The sequence below is a fragment of the Podarcis gaigeae genome (assembly GCF_964106915.1).
Source record: "Podarcis gaigeae genome assembly, chromosome: 14".
NCBI lineage: Eukaryota > Metazoa > Chordata > Lepidosauria > Squamata > Lacertidae > Podarcis > Podarcis gaigeae.
The window spans coordinates 17,067,640-17,092,173 of NC_139690.1; the positions used below are offsets into that span (position 1 = coordinate 17,067,640).

At 42.7% G+C, this 24,534-nt stretch overlaps 2 protein-coding genes and 1 long non-coding RNA gene across 8 annotated transcripts in view; 2 read left to right on the forward strand and 1 right to left on the reverse strand.

Annotated features, from left to right (window-relative positions):
• Positions 1-246: 246 nt before the first annotated feature.
• MESD (mesoderm development LRP chaperone) lies at positions 247-7,092 on the forward strand. Its single transcript, XM_083712932.1, has 3 exons — positions 247-501; positions 2,943-3,175; positions 5,201-7,092. Exons 1-3 carry the CDS (start codon positions 328-330, stop codon positions 5,463-5,465), a joined length of 672 nt encoding a protein of 223 aa, XP_083569058.1. The 5' UTR covers positions 247-327; the 3' UTR covers positions 5,466-7,092.
• Positions 7,093-7,900: 808 nt separating this feature from the next.
• LOC310831837 lies at positions 7,901-11,549 on the forward strand. Its single transcript, XR_014558011.1, has 2 exons — positions 7,901-8,733; positions 9,304-11,549. It is a non-coding gene; the product is annotated as an uncharacterized lncRNA (long non-coding RNA).
• Positions 11,550-11,551: 2 nt separating this feature from the next.
• Positions 11,552-24,534, reverse strand: part of CEMIP (cell migration inducing hyaluronidase 1) — a 161,865-nt gene continuing 148,882 nt past the window's right edge. For all 6 annotated transcript variants that reach the window (XM_083712458.1, XM_083712457.1, XM_083712459.1 and 3 more), the window contains exons 21-29: positions 24,108-24,288; positions 22,141-22,356; positions 21,767-21,978; positions 19,524-19,709; positions 16,576-16,780; positions 15,595-15,678; positions 14,468-14,625; positions 14,038-14,138; positions 11,552-13,133 (exon numbers count right to left, since the gene is read on the reverse strand). In XM_083712458.1, coding sequence (XP_083568584.1) covers positions 13,006-13,133; positions 14,038-14,138; positions 14,468-14,625; positions 15,595-15,678; positions 16,576-16,780; positions 19,524-19,709; positions 21,767-21,978; positions 22,141-22,356; positions 24,108-24,288 — 1,471 coding nt within the window. In that variant the 3' untranslated portion in view covers positions 11,552-13,005. The remainder of the gene's footprint in view (positions 13,134-14,037; positions 14,139-14,467; positions 14,626-15,594; positions 15,679-16,575; positions 16,781-19,523; positions 19,710-21,766; positions 21,979-22,140; positions 22,357-24,107; positions 24,289-24,534) is intronic.

Consider the following 24,534-nt stretch of genomic DNA (forward strand, 5'->3'; position numbering starts at 1 on the left):
ATCCTAGGGCGTTTCACAACAGAGAAATATGGTTTCCTCTTTCCCTTCAGAAACAAATGTAAACGGAAAGGAGTTTTGTTCTATTCAATTTCGAAAACATGGTTCGTTCCGCTCCCCCCCCCCCCGCAGCCTGAAGTGGTACAGCCCTCTGCCCCTCGTTCCTTCCGGCACCTTCCCACTCACCCACCCTCCTCCGCCTGTAGCTTTCAAATCTGTCTGCTCTGCCCACTTCCTTTCCCGGCGCACGCGCAGAACTGGCAAGGGGGCGGGATCGGGGCGGAAGAACCTTCTCTAGCCAGTGCCGGCGGCGTCGCGCGTCGGGACAAGATGGCGGCGGCCTACAGATGGCTGGGCTTGATCTTGGCGCTGTGTGCCTTGGCGGCCGAGGCCGAAGAGCCGAAAGAAAAGTCCCCTGAGCAGGCGAAGAAGGAGAAGAAGAAGAAAAAGGACATTCGGGACTACAACGACGCCGACATGGCGCGGCTGCTGGAGCAGTGGGAGGTATGTCCGTGAGGGAAAAAGGGGGCGCAGCGGGGACCCCAAAATGGGGGGGAGGGTCACGGGGGGAGGGGTCCCCACCGTCTTCCTCGTCTAGTTCCTTGGCAAGGATTTGGGGCTGGAGTGCAGGTTCGTTGCGCTCGCCAAGGGTTGTATCCAACCCCAATCCAAAAGACCCCCAGAAAACTGACAGAAATTAGAATTAGAAGGGACCCTGAGGATCATCTAGTCCAATCCCTGCAATGCAGGAATAGGCAGGTATCCCATTCAGGGATCGAACCTGCAACTTTAGCGTTATCAGCATTGTTACTGTTATTTATTTATTTATTTGTGCCCCGCCTATTTGACAGGGTTTCCCCAGCCACTCTGAGCTGCTTTCAACATATATATGTATATGTGTATATGTATGTATGTATGTATATATATATATATATATATATATATATATGTATATATGTATATACGCACACAAATATAGTATAACATTACATATGAAGAAGCTTCCCTATACATGCTCTAACCAACTGAGCTATCCAGGCGTAAGTTATTTTTATTTATTCATTTAGCAGGATATAAATATTCTCAACTGCTTTTTTTAAATGTAAAACAAAAACATTTTCCGTTGTTTTTAAAAAGGACAGATTAAAGCAAGACATTTAAAAGCATTCGGGAGATGATTAAAATCAGCAGTAGCTAACGGAGCGACTTCTGTGTGCCCAGTCCATTAATTTCAGTGGGTGTGCTCCAAGCAGGGCATGGGCACAGGCCGAGGGGGAATAGGGGGAGAGAGATTGGTTTGAAGGGGATGAGGTTCCAGCCTAGAGCTCGTTTAATTGAATGTGGGGGTGGTGAGGAAATAGTCCTGAAGTTGAGGCTGCCTCTGAGCATGTGTGGAGTGTATTGGTCTTCATTGGGGAAGAGTAGGGTTGGCAAACACACTGTGAGACTATAAGAAAACCAGGTACAGTATTACGGAAGTCAGAACACTTCCAGTACTTTTACTGGGGTGTGCTGTCCTTGCAATGTGTGAAACCTAAGTTGGAGTTTTCAGGTTCATAAACATAATATTAAGTTCAGTAGCTGGAACTGTTTCAGTTTTGTTTTATGTTATACATATATGTTTGTTTGTTTTATGATATATGTATATGTGTGTGTGTGTTATAGAGAGAGAGTGCAAGATAGTTGGAGTATGGTGCTGATAACGCCAAGGTTTCGGGTTTGATCCCCGCATGGGACAGCTACCTATTCCTGCATTGCAGGGGGTTGGACTAGATCAGGGGTCTGCAACCTTTAAGACAAAAAGAGCCACTTGGACCCGTTTCCGAAGAAAAAAAACCTGGGAGCCGCAAAACCATCGCGACATTTAAAGCATGCGCACCGCTGTCCTCTGATCTGACAGCGGGCGGGAAGGTGACGTTGGGATGGTGCGTGACTAACGCATGCACCGCCCCATGCGACGTCACAGCCAGTACAGCGCCCGCCACAGTGGGGAGTGTCGGGGCGCACAATGCGCCTCCTTCCCTCGCTAGTATCCGCCCCGGAGCCACGGCAAAGGTGTAAAAGAGCCACATGCGGCTCCGAAGCCGCGGGTTGCAGACCCCTGGACTAGATGATCCTTAGGGTCCCCTTCCAACTCTGCAATTCTATGATTCGTATATGCATGCTGCTTTGAGCAGACTATGGGTTTTAAAGTTTAAATTAAGAGCTGTTCTCTGAAATAAGGAACAGGAAGAGTTTAAAGGACTATAAGCAGAACTCGATAGTAATTAGTACCCCTCTTTGCTTTTGTAGTAACAACCACCAGTGCATTTTGCATAGCAGAATAAAGCAGCAGTTTCATATGATTTGGCTCTGCATTTTGCACTAATAGGCTTTTAGACACTCTTCAGGGGTAGCCCAACATAAGCTGCATTGCAGCAGCCCAATTTCTTTAGTACCCAATGCACATGTGATTAGCAGGTTAACCTTTTCCCAGGTTAACTGTCCCCACCTGTCTAAATGCAAAGCTGGATCCAGGAGTAGTCTGAAACTGCTTATGAGTTTCATGTAGGTAGAATACCTATTTTTAAATCAGTTTTTTCATTAGTGCTCCCTTATCTGAATTAATATTTCATTTTGCTTCCCACATCCCGTCCCTCCGTGATCTCTGGTGCTGTTAACTAGCTTGTTGAGTGAGCCGCTTGGCACATAAAGTAATGCCATGCCCTCATCCAGAGTGCTAAATTGAAAACCAGATTTCTGTTTCTGAAACAGAAAAAAGTTGTGTTCTATTATTTTAGCAAGTAGAAAGCTGCATTAGACAAACAGTTTCTACATATGCATACAAAGTGTGCATGGTCTTCTAAACTTGAGATCTTTCAATAAGCCTATACCTTGTTGTATCAGGATACGACAGCCCGTTCCAATGCATTCTTAAGTGTTCCTGTATCTTGTTTCCAACACAGAAAGATGATGATATAGAAGAAGGAGACCTTCCTGAGCACAAGCGTCCATCTGCACCAATAGACTTCTCCCAACTTGACCCGGGGAAGCCTGAGAGTATCTTGAAGATGACCAAGAAAGGGAAGACTCTTATGATGTTTGTCACTGTGTCAGGAGAACCTACAGAAAAAGAGACAGAGCAAATTACTAATCTGTGGCAGGGAAGTCTTTTCAATGCCAACTATGACGTACAAAGGTAAGATTTTTGTCTTGGAGTTGCACGGCTGCCCTCACTTGCCTGGTTTAATTATCCTTTTGTATGGGCTGTGTTTATATGTATGGGCACCTAAATTACTGCATGTTTTAAATTAATACCTTCTTTCCTGTATTTTAATCTGTATTAATGAGGATATGAAAAATTGTTTGAAAGTTTTCAAAAGAATGGCATGCTCAGTTAGGAAGATGGATAAAGTTATCATAATTAATAGCTTTATTTCGTCTTTTTCCTTTGATGTAACCTTCCCCCTCCTGAGACAGAGGCACAGTGCTTATTCTTGCTGAGTGCAGTCTAAAGCAGTGTGGAATTTTATTAAAAATTAGTAAAAAAAATTCTAGCAATTTTCATTTGGTAAAAATAAACTGTTGAAATAGTCTCATATTTTCCTATATGAGGAAGGAAATAATCTAGACCCCATTATGGCTGCAATCTAATATAAACCTACCTTATAAGTCCCATTGAACATAGTAGGACTTAACTGTCATAGAAACACACTTGGATTAGTTTGGAAAAGCGTAGTCGACTTTAAAACAAAATGGATGTTTGTGGCTATTTATAGGTAGTATTCTTCTCCCACTGTTTGTCCCTTTGGATACAAATATGTCTGTGTCCCCCCGCCGCCCCCGATTGGAATTTGAAGAAACGATGTAAGAAAAGCCACCCTGCTCAAAGCCCTATCTAGTCCAGATACCTATTTCCCACAGTGGCCAACCATATGCCTGTATGAAGCCAGCAAGCAGGACATGAACCCAACCATACTCTGCTGCTGTTCCCCAGCAGCTGATATTCAGAGATACTACTTCCAGTATAAGAGGGAGAAATGTATCCATTGTGACTGGTTGCTGTCTATAGTCTTAGCTGCCATGAATTTTGTCTAATACCCTTTTAAAATTGTCCAGATTGGCGGCCCCCACCACATCTTGTAGCCGTGATTTCTGCTGTTCAATTATGCACTGTGTGAAGAAGTGCTCCCTTTTGCCTGTCCTGAATTTTCCACCATTCTATGGGAGAAATTGTTGTGGAACTGAGCAGCCTTTTATTGTGTTGTTTTCAGCTCCTCCCAAGAAAGCCATGGAACGAAATATCTGCACCTGATAGGTGTAACTCATAAAAAATATGCTTGAGAGAAGTAGGAGGGATTACTGTACATGACTTCACTTGTATCCTACTCAGTTATCCAGCTTTGACAACATGGAGCTATTTAACTACCAGGATAGATTCCTATGAAATCTTAATATATAAGCCAACATTTTAACATGCATACGCAGAAGCTTTTTTTTTTAAACCCCTAAGCATTTGTTAGTCAGATATTTTGCATTTTGTCATTACATCTAAAATAAAGCTGAGACCCATCTCTTCTAGCCGGGATGGGAGATCCTTTTTCAATCCAGTGACTGCATTCCCTTTTGGGCAACGTCAAGAGTGCGCAAGCTGATCATGGGCTGGGTCAGAGGCAAAAAGAGGCAGAGAAACAAATGCAAACTTTACCTTTCTACAGTAAGATAGTTTCTGCACATACCCTACTCTGTCCTCCATCAAAGCAAAGGGCCATATCACAGTTCAGGGACAGATTCTCTTGCTAGGCAATAACATTCAGCGGGCCAGTGCGGGATGAAAAGGGTTCCAAGGGCCAGATAGGGAGGCTTGGAGGGCCACATTCACCCTTGTGCTTGAGGTTCCCCATCCTTTGCTGCCTCTGTGTGTCTCCCCTCTACCATAAATTTGAATAAGAAATGCAATAGGCTGTATTTTCACAAGGTAGTTAATTATAATATTCTTACTTATGAAGGTAATAAATCCTGCAATGCAAGTTTTGTTTTTCCCCCCATTCTGAGACAAACACCTCTTGCTTTTAAGAAATGCAACATGCCACTTAATCTTTGGGGTTATTTATCGTTCCTTTTTTTTTTGCAAGGGGTGGGGCGGAGGCTCTTCCCTACCTGAAACGTAAATTTTCAATACTTCAAAGGCCGGGCACTAATTGAATGCCCTTTTAAATCCTAGGTTTATCGTCGGTTCAAATCGTGCCATCTTCATGCTGCGGGACGGAGGCTATGCGTGGGAGATCAAAGACTTTCTGATAAAACAGGAGAGGTGTGCGGATGTAACACTGGAAGGTCAGGTGTACCCTGGTAAAGGAGCCAAGGACAGCGAAAAAGGGAAAAATGAGACCAAGCCCGAAAAATCCAAAAAGAAAAAAGATACTGAAAAGAAACATGGACCCCTCAAAGACGACAACCGTGCAGCCAAACCAAAAGAAGAGCTCTGATAAGTTAATTTGACTGTAGAGGAGAATTGGTGGGAAGTTTAGGAAGGAAAAAATAGGGTGGCCTTTCTGGGTTTCAAATCAAGGGACCAGTTTACTTATTAATGAGAGGCATTTGTTCAGTAACAGCAACGTTAATGCTTAACATCAGTGGATTGCTTCTTTTAGATCTGGAGTTGGTATATTGTGCCTTGTCTACTTTCAAGCAGTTGGGTTTTTTCAAACAGTTCTCTGTTTAAAGTTTAAAACAAGCACCTGTGTGTTTACCTTCAGTATTGCAAACATTCCTCAAAGGATGAGAGGGGAAGAGCTGTTGCAGTTGGAATTCTGCCGTCAGCTATTTTGGAGGAGTCAACAAGGTGAACGCTTCGTTGGCGATAAGAAACAAGACTTAACTTTCTAGGAGTTTCTACCCTTGCAATATTTTCATTAATGAAAATAAATGATACCCCTTCTTGAAAGTGGCAATCTCAGAGTGTCAGCTGTGGTGCCAAAGTAGATTCTGGAAAGCACAGGTTTGATTCATGCAATGAGTGCTTTTATGTAAGTTGGTTTCGCTGCTGGTGGTCGAATGCCCAGCTGAAGTGGTTATAAACTCGTCTATTGAATTAACAGATTTAGGGTTTCCATAGACTAATGGTGGGTCAGTTCACTTACTCCAGCCTTTCTCTACCTGGTGCCCACCAGATGTTTTGGGCCACAACTCTCATCACTTTCAGAACATTGGGCGTGCTGGCTGTGGCTGTTGGAAGTTGTAGTTTAGAACATCTGGCAGTAGGCTGAGCCATGTGATAAAAAAGGCTCAGCCAATCCAGTAAGAGGAATGTAATAAGAATATCAAATGTATCAAGATGCAATTAACCCTGACACTAATTGAAGAGCTTAATTCCAAAAGGTACTTAAGTCAATTTTGACCAGTATTCCATTTGGAAGAAAATTATTTCTGACTACAGTGGTACCTTGGTTGTCAAACGTAATCTGTTGCAGGAGTCTGTTTGACTCCCAAAATGGTTCAAAAACCAAGGTGCAGCTTCCGATTGGTTGCAGGAGCTTCCTGCACTCAATCGGAAGCTGCATCAGATGTTCGGCTTCCGAAAAATGTTTACAAACTGGAACATTCACAATTTCTTCGGGAGCCAAACCGAGTATAAAGGTACCACTGTACAGTCTTTTTGAATGCCAACACAATTTTCAAGGCTTTTATACAATTTTATACAAGTTCTTCCACCCGCCCCGCCCCTTATTTGTAGCACTCATGGCAAACATCTACAGGCCAAAATTGGATTGGAGTTAAGCTATTCAGAATTGCAGTGACTATAAACTGGGGGCTTACTCTGTTTAAACACAGAGGTGCTGGTTTCCTTCTTAATGTTAATTTGAAAGAATACTGCCTTGGTGCATAAGTTTATTTTAGATTTGTGGACACCGCACCATATTAGATCATGCCTTGTTTGATCTTTTTGAATATAGCTTGTATTTCTCTGGTACCAAAAATACTTCCAATACTTTCGGTGCTCTAATTTGTTCATTCATATAGAAAGTTGGTAGATAATTGGGAAAATATCACCATGCTGTCACCATGAACACTCCCTCCGGAATGTCAATAAATTTGTACCTTTTTCAGAACAAATTTCTGTTTGACACGTGGAGTCCTGTGTCTGGACACAGCTGTTTTGTGATGTCTGTATCTGCACAGAGAGGCCACCAGGTGGCACCATTAAGTGCCAAATTCAGATGTTGAGAAGCCTTCAGTGGCTTCTATCCTCTTTTGATTCTTGGACCTTTGATAAAAGCTCTCTCCTGGCCTAATTCAAGGTTCTGAAGGAGATGAGAGGTTAAGTGTTAATGAATAGCTGAGTACTGTGTTTGTCCTGAGACTTCTGTTTATTCCCCCCCCCCCCAGGTTTTATTTTCATTTTTACTTGATTTTTAGGGATTTTGCTTTGAAAGGGCTCTCCTGCGTTCCATTCTGCTATTACAAAAGAACAGGGAAATGTTGAGAAATAGAATCACAGTGGTGGAAGGGACCACAAGGGTCATCTAGTCCAACCCCCTGCAATGCAGGAATCTTTGGCCCAATGACCCTGAAATTAAGAGTCTCATGCTCTACCAACTGAGCTAAACGTAGATGTGTTTTTTGTTGTTCAGAGGTGCTTAAAACACATGCAAGATGTGCTTTTAAAAAGATGCCAGTTTTCGAATATGCTGCCTGCTAAATTTGTCTGGTGTGTGCCTGATGAAAAGCTGGCTGGTCACCTGTGCTAAGTAAAAATTTCTTCCAGGTAACTAGGTAGCAGCTTTTTTTAGGACACAAACAAAAGGCATAAGCGTAGGTGGCAGCTTAGTAGGCTGCAAAATGCCTTGCAGGACAGTAAGAAAATGCAGGGTATGAATCAACCAAATTCACATACTTTATAGCCCTTTGATTTTAGTGGAGTCACTGGGCCTTGAAGATCTCACTAATCACCTGGTTGCCTTTGGCTGGGAAGCATTTGAGCTGAGAGGCAGTTGCTTTTGTGGGTGCCTCTTTCAAGCCATCAGTGTGTCCGAAATGACTAACCAGGTTAGATGTGGGCATTCAGGCTAGCAATTCTTGATGCTTTTTTTTTTTTGCAAGGTTTAATCATTAGCTGTATCGTGCTTTGGTCTTCTGGTTCTGCTAAGGTTGTGTGACTACTCTGCACACAACTCCCAACTGCAATTGTGGCAATTGATTTTTATGTAGATTTTAGTTCCGTGAATCTAGCATCCTGATTCTCTGGTTTGAAAGTTATAGAAGAGTAGCTCTGCAAGATGAATTATTCAGAATTGATTTTGTCAGTTTCTTTGACTATTTAAGGGCAATCAGGTGTGTTTTAATTTGTTAGACATTTTCTAATTATGGGGCCTATAACTCCAACATCATCTTTGCATGTGCAGACTCCCCAATTCAAGTGGAGGGAGGCAGGGGAAAGAGAGTGGAGTTAACACAACTGAGAAGACATCTGCCTGAAACTTTAGAGACCCATTAGTAGTTGGAATAGAGAAAACTATTACTTTGACCAACTAGTGGCCTGACTTGGTCTAAGGCAGCTCTCATACACAGGTAAGTAGATGAGCAGCCAGAGCAAAACTATTTTTCTCATCTTGATTAATGCCATTGTTGTGAAACCTACAGCCATTTCAAGAACAAAGCATCCTTTGACAGAGAATCTGATCTTGCTTTCATCTCTTCGGTTGGCATATTGCCAGTGACATCCACTCTTGTCAGCACTGCGGCGAAGAGACAGAGGTAATTCTGTTCTTTGTAGCAGATTTGGTGAGTGACAGGTGGGATTTAAAGGGCAACTCATTCAAGTAACGGTGAAATTGTAGAAACAGGAAAAACAAAATGAGTACCATAAATCAGAACAGTTTCTGTACACAGAACACTATTAATGTAGGAGTTTACATAAATACAGGAAAAAACAATGTACCTTTTTTCTAATTAGCTGCTATGTACCTCCAGAATGCTTTTGTAAATCCCATGTCTCTAACAGTGGCCCTACGTCATGTGGCAAACATGTTTTTAATCTGAATATTTAGAAGAAGCTGGTTTTTTTGTTGGGTTTTTTCAATTTTTTTCAATTGATTTTCCAAAATTTTGAAACAAACAAACATAGATCTTAGTTATACTTAATCCAATCTTAGTAACATTGTTACTTGACTTCCTCAAATCCCCCTAGCTGAGTTTCAGTGTATATCATTGTAACAGTTTTCCAAAACTAATTTTCTCATAAAATTAACTTAATCAGTTAACATCTTTCTTTCTTTTCTCAGTTTCTCACTCTGGAAAGTCTTCCTTTCCCTGCCTCTTACATAGGGTTCTTCCACCAGCTTCGTGTGCGTGTAATCCTTGGATAATGGCCCAGAACAGAGGACCCCAAATAAAAAGAGAGAGATGGAAGAAGGGAAGGGAGAAGGGAAAAAAGAACTTCCAACTTTCTGACGGTCAGTTACATAAAAGAAATTATTCAAAACGTTCACTAGGGTGACAGCCAACTAACAGTTCCACTTTCCCCAATCTTCAGATCCAAATGTCTCAAATAAGCCTCCTCCAAGGGATGGGGGCAGGAGGGAGCAATATTGGGTTGTTCTTACTATGTTTATGTAAATACAGAAGAAATAAGAAATTAGCTGCATTTTTAAAGTATCACCAGCTTGCTTGACTATTTGAGGCGTTAAAACCCCTTGGAAGCGGCCTGTTTTATCTAGGTGTGCCCTTGTCTTCATGTATGCAAGTCAGGTGGATCCCATGAGAGCTTTTCTTTGCTTAAGCAAACTTCCTCTTGCCTTATGAGTGCCTGGAGCTTTGGCAGGATGTTTCTGCAGCTGCCGCTTGCATCTTTGAGAGATCATGTGTTCATTTTTCAAGTTTACCTTTGTCTTTGGGTTTCCCAAGTTTCTGCTTGCCATTTAAAATAATTTCCTTGCATTTACAGCAGCAAGGATTCTGTCTGGAGTTAAATCTTTTAAGTCTATGAGACATAGGTGGTGGATATGCTCTGTTATCAGCAGTGAACCACTAGAGGGTGGTCGAGCATAAGGAAATGTCACAGTAAATTTCTGCTGTTAAAGTCCAAATCTGATTGTATTTGCTTGCTTTCCCTCCCAGAATGGCCACCCAGCAGGTTTTCAAGTGCCTTGGCCAGGTTTTCAAAATGTTTGATTTCTTTAGACCTGCGAGCTGTGAGTTTTGTGTGCTTCATCTCTATTCTAAACTTAAAATATCAGTGGTGATTTTAAGTGTGTGAGTTGTACAAAGGAGCAGTGACTGAGTAAAACCCCCAGGCAGGGCTGTCACTTTAGAAAGAGCAACAGTTTGGACAGGTTTTCTGCCCTTAGTATTTCAGTGACTTGGGACCAAACTGCAGGATTGTTTACGTTTCTGCTCTATAAGGGCACATTGGTGAATATGCACCAATTTGTTGTAAGGAACCAATCACCCTTCCCTTTGTCTGAAATTGGTGCCTTCACTATCCAGACATGAAAAAACCAGAGTTGGCTTACAACACCTCTGTGCATGGGAATCTTGTGGCCGTGAACAATATAAAATAATTCAAACGGTACAGGTTAGGGATGGGCGAATCTTGTCAACTTCAGTTTCTCTTTTATTTTTAGTATTCTTTCTCGTATTCCACATTTCCTTATCAGTTTGAGGTTATTTTTTAAAACAAATTCTCATGAAAACTCATCAGTGTTTTAATGTGAGTTTCTCCTAATGCAGTTTTGCCTAGTACATGGTTTTTTTTTTGCAAAGTGATTTCCCCTTATACAATGCCTTTTTGTATGTTAGTGAAAATATGCAAAAGAAAATGCACACTTTACCTCACTGTGTACATTTTTGTACACGTTATGTGGCTAGAGAACTGTATTGCAAAACTTGGAAGTGTGAATTTTAATGGATGGTTATCTTGTTTGGGAAAGTGAAGATTGCTTGAGTTCACCTTTGATTTAAGAGAGCTTGTCAGCTTCTGTGTATGGAAGGGGCGTGTGTTTTTGTTTTATTTTGTGCTGTGCCTCAAGTGGCAAAGTACCTTGGGCTGGCTATGCTCATTTAAGAGGGACAGAATTGCCATGTTCAAAGTCAGACTTTTTAGCCTGTAAGGCAGGTGATGATGGAGTCTTCTGCCTGAGAAGCTGGAGAGCTGCTGACAGTCGGAGTAGACAAGAATTGGCCAGGTTAACATGGTACCTACCCAAGGAGCCATGGTCTTCATTGCAAATGTCAGCACAGTTTCTCCTCGCTCTGTCCTGGCCTCTCCATTGAGAGGAGAAGGAGCTTAACCAACAAACAGTTACACCTGGATGAGTCAAGGTTCTGGATCTGAAGGGTTACCAAGCGCCTCCTGCCACGGAGGGTTGTGGCAGTAAAGGGAAATAGTTTTATGGTGGGATTACAGATGCTACGCACCTTTGCGGTAGGGTCTAAGTGACATGACACCATCCTTAGACTGACAATATGCATTTTGCTGGCAGGTTTAGATCAGTTGTTTTTGGGTGATGATGGTCTATGGTATCAGTTCATTGTGATAAAATAATCCAACACAAGTAAACGGTACACACGCATGTAAGAGTTGCATTGAAATTTTATTCCAATAAATGTGTATTCCAAACAACTAAATGTTAATTAAGTTGTAAACGAAAACATTTGGAAGTAACATTCCAAGCGTTTTTGTCCTCATACAAAACTGGCTGCCAAGGGGAAGTACCACATTCTGCAGCCCTTTGAAGTTTTCAAGTGCAAAGCAGATTAGCTGAAGAAACATTTCCATGACCTTACCCTATTGTACAAAAAAAAAAATAATTCCCATAACAGCATTTATCTCTTCAGCTTTAATCTTCTTTGTGCCTTTTGCAATAAATTAATAGAAAATTAAATCTTTTTCAGCAGGAGCTTTAAGAAAATATACAAAACACTATACATCTAGTTCCGAAAAAGGACCAGCTATTTCGGGTAGAATACCTGGAGTGACGAACACACACACAACACACAACCCTCCCCTAGGCTCTCAGAAAGCAGTATTTCTACAATGCAACCTTTGAAAAGCAATTTTACAGATTGCGAATGGTCAGTTACTAGTAGAGACCAAGTCACTCAGTTAAAAAAGAGCACACATTGAAGGCAGTTTGTTGATGACCCATAAATATTTTCTCCTCCCTTTTTAATTCTTTTTTTAAAAATACCTTTCTGGGTGACAGCCTCACGTCTGAAGCAGTTACACAGGGTGAGGGGACATACTTTGATGTCCTTTTTTATTAATAAAAGTAGCTGGTAACAGGAAGCCCAAGCACTTTTTTTTTTTGAGAAACTGATAACATTTGTCCTTCATAAGCTGATCCTTGGCCACAGTGATTTGGTCCTTTGTCACAAGGGACTCTTTGTGAAGATCCAGCAACCTCTGCAATGCCCTGAACAACTGTGGCATTCAGGTATTCAGTGGATCGCTGATGCGCAGGCAGAAATAGGATATCAGTCGGTGCTTATGAAGAGTCCTGCTGACATTGAATGCCAGCACACCAGAAAGTTTGTGAGGAGATCAACAAAGCATTTTCAGTTTTTGCCGTTGTGTCTGATACTGACTTCTGCTTACATTTTCATATATACATAGCCAGGAGCTCAACTTAGAAGTGCATGTTTTTTCCTGAGTAGGTGCCTGAAAGTTGAGACTGGAAAGTTGAGACCGGAGAAGGAACACTTTGTACATTTTCTACTGATTCAAAACCTGAGACTCCTACGGACAGACATGAAGGAGACCATTGCAGTACACCAAGGCAACATGATGTGAAATCAAACCTTTCTTATCACAAATACACTTGTGAGAGGAACAGAGCTATTACTAACTGTATCCTGGACTGCCTACGGAATGTTGGTTGTCTGATGTGGCCATTTAACCCATTCACAATAAGGTTTCTTCTATGTACATCATCAAAATATACTACATCTTGAGCACGCCATGTACCTCAACGCATTTTCCATTGAGGGCGTGCTAATGAGCAGGAACACACAATGCAGGTCACTTTCTCACAGTTTCATTTTCTTTACCACTGGAACTGGCAGAGCTTGGAAAATCCTCACTGCTTCGTCATCTGTCTTCAGCGTAACCCAGAAGGGCCGGAAGGTGCCCTTGTATCCAACAAAACCCATTTTATCTGAACGAAAGGAAAAAAGGATAGTTGAGAACCTCCAAATGACTGCTTTGGAACCAGCAAGAAAGGAGGCAACCATGGACATAATTTTTAATGGTGCAGAGAACCTGGTGTATGATTGGGAACTGTGATCATGGTTCTATCAAATACAACATGTCTGTAAGTGGACAGCTGCCAAGAAAGTCCAACATAGTAACCTTTAACTTTAAAATGGGAGGCTTCTCAAAAATGAAGGTACTGGTTTTAAAAAAAGGAAGTTGAATGATAAAGTCAGGGGGTCACTTATCTCCATAATGTTTGGAGAATGCTTAAAACCACAATAATGGAAGCTCGGCTAGAATGTAAAATGCAGATCAGGAAAGATCCCACCAAGGGCAAGAGGATGCAGGCATGGCTAAGGAACAGAGGCAAAGAAGCTATTCAAAGCATGAAAGCCTCTCTCTGAAAACTGAAGTCTTGCCCAAATGAGAAGAACCCAAACTTTGGCAACAAAAATGCAAGCACGCTTGGAGATGCCAAAAATAATTCTGAGGGTCATTAAATAAAAAACAACCACCACCTGATTTCAGTATCTTATTTCAGAGTGCCATTCGAACACAAAAGCCCAAAGGTGTGCTGCCTGTTTATTTTGCTTTTGAGGTACTGTTCTCCCCATGAATTCTCTAAGCCTTCACATCTTTAAACTCAATGGAGATCCAGCAGCTCAGTTCTGCTGAGCCTGAAATCTGAAGTGGTACAACACTTCCTCTAGCCCTCTGTCCTGTGGTCCCCAGCTGTTGGACTACAGCTCCCCTCATCCCTAGCCAGCGGCGAAGGATGATCACCTGGGGGCCAAAGATTGAAGAACACAGTAAACTGAAATGGTCAACACTTTTAACAAAGGTTCTTTTATAAAATAGCTACTTACCTTTCAATTTAAAGCCCCTCTGTGCTCCAAGTTTCTCCAGGACGGTAGTCCACGGTCCTCTTGAGATGAACCTTCCTTTAGATGTCATCACCACTATAGAACTACAGGAGACAAAGGCATCCATAAACCATTTATTCTTCCACTGAGTGATTTAATTTGGTAAAAGCTACCAGTTGTGCAACTCTGGGGTGCTGGTCCCTGTATCAATTCAATCATGTCTCGCCAGGCATGCATAATTTATTTTGAAGTTTAACAAGCACATCCAATTAGGTCACCTTACATTTGTTATCAGAAATGGTTGCTATGTATAATGCTTGCAGGAGCAATGAGAAAAATCACATGGCTGCTATACGACAGCATATGTACATCTACAACCACGAGGTTTTCCACTTTTCCAGAACTTGAATGCCCTCATTTCTCATTAACTTACTTTTCCCGAATGTTATTGACATAGTTGATCATCTGTGCTGGGATTCCTTGTAGAACGGAGTTTTTGAAACTCATCCGGTCAACAAATCTCCCATCATGCCCATTGATCACAACTACTTGGATACCATCTTCAGAGAGATAAAACTTCCTGCCGTCAACCTGGGAAACAAATCAGTTCTTGCTGTTATCAGGGAGACCAGAGCAGTAACAGTTGATAGTTTTGGATTTTCAGAAGTAGAGGCTGATTTGAAATATTGTATATGAAAGAAAAGAAAAGAAAAAGAGGCAGACCTCGAAATACAAAAAAATTCAAACTTTTACGTTTAACTTTGCGTTGTTGATTTAAGGTGCAACACTGGAAATTAGTCAAAATTTATGTATTTCACACACCTCATTTTCATATGCATTAAGCATCTGGAAGCACTGGTGGAAAGGGGGCTGGGAAAGAAATGAAATATAAAATATCTAGCAACCCCATAAAACTTATTTTTGAACAAGTAATGCTCAAAAGTATTGCTAGAAAATGATGTGGCAAAACAGGCTGGCGAGATGTCCCAACAGACCAAAGCACTGAGTAATAATGGCGTATTAAAAACTTACAGGATATTCCTCCCCCCCCCCTTTGATTCTAAGGCAGTCTTGTTGGGCATAAGGATAAGAAAGCCACAAATTGGCAGCAAGTTTATTGCTGCTATGAAAATAAGACTGGTTCCAAATTGCAGCGAAATGTAAAAAAATAATATTTATACCAACCAAGGAGCGTGTGTTCATGTATAAAATCAAACATCAAAGTGCAGCTTTAATTATGATTTGGTAGAAAATTAAGCCCAATTCTAAATATCAACTTGCCTTGCTAGTAATACGAAATCCATTCAGATTCCATTCAACAGTACTTTAAAAGAATTCAGGAAGAAATATAGATTCTTCCAGATAAGCCTTTGTTAGATCTGTTAGTTTTCTCAATTATTTCGAGTTTCTTTCCTCAACTGCATATTTTATATATATTCTGTTACAAATTGTGTCCCATAGAAGACGACTTTTGGCTATGTTAAAATATAATGAAAAGTTTCTAAAACATAGTGTGTGTCAAAAATACAGCACATTACTCAAGAGCAAAGAAAGACTTACTGAGATATACGCAAAATCATCCCTGAGATGGAAGTATTTGGTCTTGTAGCTGTCCAGCTTCAGTTCTACAAAATGGTCCTTGTTCTGGTTTCAAACAGAAAATAAAGTTGGTATATCTATTGACTTTCAAAACCATTCTTCTAGACATGCTTTTTTTCAAACATACATTTATTCTGGCAGTTACACTCACACATTTTGTGGTTCATTATTTCAAATGAGGCGTCCCCAGTTTATGTCTTGCCAGAAATTTAGCTCCTTGGCAATTTTTGGGGAGTCTTACGTGGAGTGATCTACAAATCTGACAAGGGACTTTCAGAACGTTTGGAGACAAATAGAGCGCATTCTGGAACCCCTCTTGCAATAGCTTCTGACAGCCAGTGGAGGAGAGCTGTTGTACACTGCTCCCCCTACCCTAAAGGTATAATCCCAGGTATCTCCCCGCCCCCCCCCCCGACCGTTGGAAAGGTAGCACACAGAAAAGATGAAACCCTGGAGAGCTGCTTCCAGCCAGTGTAGCCAATATTACACTAGGTGGACTAATGGTCTAATTCAGTACGTAGCAGCTTCCTAGTTTCTCAACAGCAATGTTGATTTCCCACTTTGGGCAAACTAAGACTTTGCCCATAAAATGGGACTGAAGTACAGTCACACCTCATGTTACATTTGCTTCATGTTACGTTTTTTCAGGTTGTGTCTTGTGGCAACCCGGAAGTACCAGAAAGAGTTACTTCCGGGTTTCGCCACTCGCACATGCGCAGATGCACAAAATGACATCATGCGCAGAAGCGGCAAATCACAACCCGCGCATGCACAGATGCGGGTTGTGTTCCTTTCATGTTGCGAACGGGCCTCCGGAACAGATCCTGTTCGCAACCAGAGGTACCACTGTATGTTTGATGAGCTTCCAGAAGGAAAATTATCCACTGATTTAATCGGAAACAAAGACCCAGGAAAATGGCAACAGTAAATCAGCTACTTTACCAGGTGTGTGCTTGGCAACTTTTTGGGCATTGGCACATCCACCGAAGGTTGCTCCTCATATTTTGGGTAGGCTCTCGCTTGGCAGTCGCTGGATCCTGCTTTCCTGGGGATGTTGGCCTTGATCCTGATTCGCTCGCAACCTCTGACGGAGCAGAAGGCAAATGGCTCCTTTTCGTGCTGAGCCTTTAACTTGAGAAACAGCAACCTTTGGAAAAGATGGAAGAGCCGTGAGCGTCCCTGACTCTGTGACTCCGCTGTAGCTGGAACGGGATGAAGCTCATCCTGAAAATGGCAGATATTAAACCCTTCCACTGCACCATTAAAGCGCATTGCTCTTGCCAAAGAATCCTGGGAACTGGTTTGTTAAGGATGTTGGAACTGTGTATCTGGAAGGGGAAAACATCTTTTTTTGGGGAGCGGAGCTTTATATGTGCAGTGAGCGTGCTTTAAATGAATTATGTGTGAATTATGCATTTCTGTTCATCCATCCCAGGCAGATGCTCTCTTATGCATCATTTTCACTTCTAGGTGCAACTACTACATCTCATACTATTAGAGGCTGCTCAATAAATTTGACATTTACAAGTGTGTATGTAAGGCAGGCAGGGATGCGGGTGGCGCTGTGGGTTAAACCACAGAGCCAAGGACTTGCCGATCAGAAGGTTGGCGGTTCAAATTCCCGCGACGGGGTGAGCTCCCGTTGCTTGGTCCGTGCTCCTGCCAACCTAGCAGTTCGAAAGCACGTCAAAGTGCAAGTAGATAAATAGGTACTGCTCTGGCGGGAAGGTAAATGGCGTATCCGTGCGCTGCTCTGGTTCACCAGAAGCGGTTTAGTCATGCTGGCCACATGACCCGGAAGCTGTACGCCGGCTCCCTCAGCCAATAAAGCAAGATGAGCGCCACAACCAAAGAGTTGGTCACGACTGGACCTAATGGTCAGGGGTCCCTTTACCTTTTTATGTAAGACAGACAGTACCAGCTAGGCGCCCTCCAGCTGTTTTGGGCAAAATCTCCAACCGGCACCCAGTCCCTTCACTGCCACTGATTGCCAGCTTTTTCTTTTCAAACCTTTTGGGTGTTGGAGCTGATCTTCTTATTTATCTAATCCTTATTGCTACAGTCAATGACCTCCACTTTTCCATGTTACCACTGCAGCCTGCTTGCTTTAAACAAAACAACACTTTTTGGGCAGCTTGGCATGAAGCAAAGTTCTCCGGCAGCCAAAGCTCCAGCTATCTCCCGTTTTCATTTCCTCCAAGTGGCCCCAGGCCCCACTAGGCGCAAAGGCATTTTTGAGGAAATGAAGGTAGCAGGTGGCTGAAGACCAGCAGACACTGATCTGCCACGCACCCTGCAGATCACTGCTAGTGCCAACACCCCATTAGCTGGCCGCCCATCTACCGCTGGTTCCCTGCTGCCAACCCGATGGTCCAGACGTAACAAAGCGACTGTCACTTCTCTCTTGCGGTGGGACCACAGTTCAGTAGTGGAGCATTGCACTGCACACAGAAGGTCCCAGGTTAAATCCCTGGCAGTATCTTCAGGTCAGCCCCAGAGCGATTCCCTGCCCAAAGCCATGGAGAGCTGCTGCCAGTCAGTGTAGACAGTACTGAACTAGAGGGGCCAATGGCAAACCCTCCAAGTGTCCCTATTTTCCAGCGACAGTTCCGTATTTACAGAAGCCATTCTGGTTTCTGATTTGATCCTGGAATGTCCTGTTTTTCCTTAGGATGTCCCTATTTTCATCAGAGAAATGTTGGAGGGTATGGAGCTATGTGACCCCCCCCCCAAGCCAAGGAGATTAGTACTATACAACCTTTAGAAGTCATCTGAAGGTAGCCCTGTTTAGGGCAGTTTTTAAAATGTTTTACTGTGTTTTTATATATGTTGGAAGCTACCCAGAGTGGCTCGGGCAACCTAGTGCAATTGAGCAGGGAATAATTAAAAAATGGAATAGGAAGTCCCTGTTTTCATCAGTGAAATTTGGGTGGTATGCAATGGTCTGATTCTGTATAAGTGTCCTATGAACAGTGCTTGATGATACCATTAAAGGTAAAGGGACCCCTGACCATTAAGTCCAGTCGTGGCCGACTCTGGGGTTGCGGCGCTCATCTCGCTTTATTGGCCAAGAAAGCCGGCGTACAGCTTCCGGGTCATGTGGCCAGCATGACTAAGCTGCTTCTGGCGAACCAGAGCAGTGCAGGGAAATGCTGTTTACCTTCCTGCCGGAGCGGTACCTATTTATCTACTTGCACTTTGATGTGCTTTCGAACTGCTAGGTTCGCAGGAGCAAGGACTGAGCAACAGGAGCTCACCCCATCGCGGGGATTCAAACCGCCGGCCTTCTGATCGGCAAGTCCTAGGCTCTGTGGTTTAACCCACAGCGCCACCTGCATCCCAACGAGGATACCATTAGGCCCCCATTATTTTAAAAACTGAGAGGGTACAAAGGAAACTGTGGCTACAGTGGTTACTAGCCCTATTGGGTATGCTCCACCTCCATTGTCAGAAGTAGTGTGTCTCTGAATTTCTGGGAATCGCAAGCAGCGATAGCACTGTTGTGCTCAAATTCTCTTCATGGGCTTCCCATTGGGTTATCTGGCTGGCTCTTGTAAGCCCAGGATGCTGGACTCAGCCGTTGGGCTGCTTCCCAATTTACGTTCTTATGCAAATTGATCATTCCATATGACAAGGTGGTCAAAACTCTGCAACAAGTTAAGAGGGACCCAAAATGGCATGGCTTGGCTTGTTGAAGAGGAATGATCACCGAAGACAGGGAAATTGCCACCGGAGCTGAATCTGAAAGATGGCATATAGACTAGACACGAGGATGTCATTTGTGCATCCATTAAAAACAACCCTGCACCCAACACATCTCTACAATCCTCCAAAGCAATTCTGTGCTTCAGAGAGCTTTAGGACACGGGGCATGCTTGCTGTTTTCTTACCCAGTGTCCTCATCCCAATAGTAATATCCCTTGGAAGCATATCGATACTCAAGCTTCTCCATCTCATGAGCCTGGTAGAATGTCCCTGTTTTGCTGGTTTTCTTCAAAAGGCGATCATGGATGTCAGAGAGAATGGAAAACGTCGTCCCTTTAGGATAGCAAAGCCCAACTTGGATCCAATCATTCCTAAAATGATAATGACGACAATAATGATGATCGCAACAATAACAACCCCAAGCTCTGAGACTATGATTTTTCTGGAACATGTCGCAAGTCAAATCCCACTCCAAAGTTAAAATACATTTACTTCCAAACTGGCTAAAAAAATTTCAAAGAGGGCCAGATTTGATGAAGTGAACGTGCGTGAGGGCTGACCAAAGTTTTTTTAGGATTGAAGTTGTTGAGCTTTTTAAACAATTTTATCCCAAAGTTGTTGAGCTTTTTAGGATTGAAACTTACCTTACTCAAACTCAAGAGAGCCTCTTTAGTGCTGGTTAATGTCTATTCCCCCCCCCCCCGGTCAAAAAAACCTGGCAATTGCAGGGTAGAAATGACGAAGCAGTATTACAGAGGGACGGGGGCCTAAAGCTGCTATCCTGGAATATCGCAGGTTGGCGTGCAAAGAAAAATAATCAACATCTAATGCCCTATTCTAACCAATTTGATACTATTTTTCTTCAGGAGACAGGGCATAGTGATTCCATATTGCTCAATGGTTATAGCAGCCATTCTTTACCCGCCACCCCATCCTTGAGAGAAGGCAGGCCCTGTGGAGGCTTAGCCTGCCTTACCTCCACAAAGCTAGAGCACTCCACAATACCTTTACCCAGCTGCAACTCCCTAGCAATGGCCGCCTTACTAAAAAATTGAAACTTTTAGGATTGAAGTTGCTTTTTTTTAGGATTTTGCCCCAAAACATTTACTGCCACGGGGGGCGGATTAAATTGACTGGCAGGCCAAAATGTATAAGATATTGTTGGAATGGCATACAAAAGATGAAGAAGTCAAATAAGTTATGATAAAATGGGCCAAAGATATTGGACACAATATTCAATTTAATGATTGGATAAAATTATGGAATGAAAGTATCAAATTTACTGCATGTACTGCATTAAAAGAAAATATTATGAAAATGATGTATAGATGGTACATTATACCAGTAAAACTTGCAAAAATGTATAAAACATGTAAGAAGTGTTGGAAATGTAAAGAGACAGATGGTACATTTTTTCATATGTGGTGGGAATGTAAGAAAGTGAAAAGCTTCTGGGAGCTGATATATAATGAATTGGAAAAAATGTTGAAATATACATTTGTTAAGAAACCAGAAGCTTTTCTCTTAGGAATTGTAGGTAATGAAATAAATAGAAAGGACCACAAAATCTTCCAGTATGCAGTAACAGCAGCAAGAATATTATTGGCTCAGAAATGGAAACAAGAGCAATTACCAACGCTGGAGGAATGGAGAACGAAGCTGATGGACTATGCAGAACTTGATAAACTGACTGGGAAGATCAGATATCAACGAGATCAAAAATTCATCGAGGACTGGGGAAAATTAACAAATTATTGGGAATGTTTAAGTGATAAGGAAATAACGTTAGTGGCATTTAGAGAAGCTCTGTGAAAAATTAAGTAATATTGTAAAAAAGTAAAATAAAAGAAGGGGGAAGACATAAAGGCAATATAAAAATTTGGAAATGTGTATTTAAAGAAATTAAATACGAATGATTGGCAGGAAAGCCGAAGGAAGTCAAAAACTGAAAAGTTTAATAGAAACTGTACTGTGGAATGATTATATGTTTGTATGGAAAATTAATAAAATATGATTATAAATTGACTGGCAGGCCAGATTAGGCCCCCCAAAACGGACTTTGGACATGGCTGGGCTAAATGTTTACATGTTGGGCAAAGTCAATTCCAAAGAACCTTGAGATCCCTTATAGCAATACAGAGCAATTTCTCTGTAGCGAGCCACCACCTTCTATGAGTCAGGGATTAACTTGGCCCACGCAGTGCCTCAAATATTTATCGCATGACTTCTTTACATCCATTCTAAGGGGACTTGGATGTTTAGGTGAGAAGATGGTAAAACTTGCAGAGGGTTTACTGGAACAATGATGTCAGGCCTGGAAGAATGCAGTGGCTATTATAACATCATCATCACACACCCTGGCTTTCTTCAGCAACTTGAAGCTATATTCCTCAATCGAAATGCTGTTTTTTACGGGCCACACACTCACTTGTTGAAGTTAATGAGCCAGATAGCCAGTTCCTCGGGAGCAGTCTTGTCCCAATGGATGGTGTAGCCCTTTTGTAGAGTGATCACAGGCTGATATTGCTGGTAATGGGCACTCTTACTCAGAGCCCCCTCCAAGTACAGAGGATGTCCGTAATGGTCATTTTTTATTATTTTCATTCTCAGGTTGGCTGATTTGTAGGCTTGGATGTACACCTGAAATCAAAGCAAAGCAAAACTTACTTCCTTTTAAAGAGCTTTAAGGAAGAAGAACATGCATAGGGAAGAGACCAGTAACCCCACAGCAATGATCTGCTGTGGAAATCAGAAATGCGAAAGAACTGTGATCCAAATTCTGAACATGCCCATCAGTCTTACCTGTGCATATCGACCACTACAGATAGAACCCCTCCAGTCAGGGACATCAATACAGTCTGGGTGCCTAATCAGCCAATTATCTTCCTTTATAAGATAGGACCCAGGATATTCAGATACAGAGCCGTCAACATCATGGAAAACAGATGTTTTATCCCCATCCATATCCAGCCCATTGAACCAAGGTCCTGGTTCTCCGAAAAACACTCGAGAGGTTATCTGAACAGAAGGGAAAATATGACACATTAACCAATTAATTCTGAACAGATAGCTTAGTAACTGCTTGGAGCTATTCCACCCCCCTCCCCAAAGTTCAGAGCTTAACACAGAAGCTTCCTATTTTTCTGCAGTCCATATGTGCCCTGAAAAGAACACGGCAGCCCTGTGTGAGTTGTCCTGGAATCTTGGCCATGGCCTCTGGGACTGATTGTGGAGTTCAAAACAGCTTGCGGGCTAAAGGTAAAGGGACCCCTGACCATTAGGTCCAGTCGTGACCGACTCTGGGGTTGCAGCGCTCATCTCGCTTTATTGGCCGAGGGAGCCGGTGTACAGCTTCCGGGTCATGTGGCCAGCATGACTAAGCCGCTTCTAGCGAACCAGAGCAGCGCACGGAAACGCCGTTTACCTTCCCGCTGGAGCGGTACCTATTTATCTACTTGCACTTTGACGTGCTTTCGAACTGCTAGGTTGGCAGGAGCAGGGACCGAGCAACGGGAGCTCACCCCGCTGCGGGGATTCGAACCACCAACCTTCTGATAGGCAAGTCCTGGGCTCTGTGGTTTAACCCACAGCGCCACCCGCGTCCTTAAAAGCTTGAGGGCTACCTATCCTGAAATCCTACCAATTAGTTTCCAGGCCCAATTTGAAGCTCTGGCTTGGACCTATGAAGTCTTATATGGTGCAAGACCTCAAAGGAAGCCTCTCTCTGCATGAACTCTGCCGGACCCTGAAATTGTCATCTGAGATCCTTCTTTGTGTGCCCCCTCCATGCGAGGTCAGGCGAGCAGCAACATGAGAACTGCCCTTCTCAATGGTGGCATCCCACCTGTCAAATGCTCTCCCCAGGGAAGTTTACCTGACGCCAATGTTACATATCTTTAGATGCCAAACAAAAAGAATCCTTTTTAATAAGGCCGTTGGCTTTTTACGATCTATGGCTTTTTGCATGGGTGGGAAGTTCAATGTAGCGGTTTTTTTAAAAATGCTAGTTTTAATGTATGTATGTATGTATGTATTGCTTAAAATATTGTAAGTCATTTTGCTGTGGCAAAAAAATGACTAATGTAATAAATAATAGAAATAGCAATACCTTGGATCCCAAATGCCTTGGTACTCGAACATTTTGGCTACTGAACACTGCAAACCCAGAAGTGAGTGTTCCGGTTTGCAAATGTTCTTTGGAACCCGAACATCCAATGGGGCTTCCGCAGCTTCCGATTGGCTGCAGGAGCTTCCTACAGCCAATCAGAAGCCACGCTTTGGTTTTTGAACGTTTTGGAAGTCAAACGGACTTCCAGAACGGATTCTGTTTGACTTCCAAGGTACGACTAATACTAAATTCACTAATAATAATAATTTTTCTAAGCCAAGGGTGGAGAACCTCAGGCCCAGGAGCAAACGGCTTCTGGTCCTCAGGACTCTCTTTATGCCCCACCTTCTTACAGGCCTCATCTTCCTCACAGACCACCCCCCTCTCCAGTCCTTGCATTTCTCCAGTTCCTTAGTCTGGCTGGACTGTGTCCTTAAACTGTAATAAGGCCTCTTGCTTTTCTGGAGAGATGTACATGTAGCAACCTCTGACTTTTGTATGGCTAGATTACAGCCCACTGTACAGAAATATGAGGTGCACCTGTTGCCCCGCCCACCACTGCCATGTGACCCTCAGAAGGTGGCCAATGATGGAATGCGATTCTTCTGTTGCAAAATGTCCTCCCCCTGCAATGGTGAGCCCGCGTTGAAAGCCAACTCACCGGGACGTCCTCAAAGAATACGTTTGTGACATTGTTGTTGGGGCAGCTCTGCCAAACATTGTTGAGGCGGAACGCCAAAGCGCTGGTGTGACGGCCTTCCAACGCAGCAAACTTTCGGAAGGTGCAGTTCTGGACATTGATGGGCCCATCGTAAAACTGAATGCCTCTAATTGGGAAATTCCTAAAGCACATTTTTTAAAAGAAAAGAAAAAAGAGGGGAAGTTATTAATCTCCTTGCAGTGAGTTGCCACTGTAAACATATATTGCATTGTAGCTATACATCAGCATCAGCTGACAATTCCACACTCCACTGGAAAAACTAGCTTCTATAATCTGCTAGGTCTTTTTATATACATGAGGAAAACCTTGTGATTCTTAACGAGTTCAACTCAGGGTCTCTCATGCCTTGGCAGATCATACATATTTG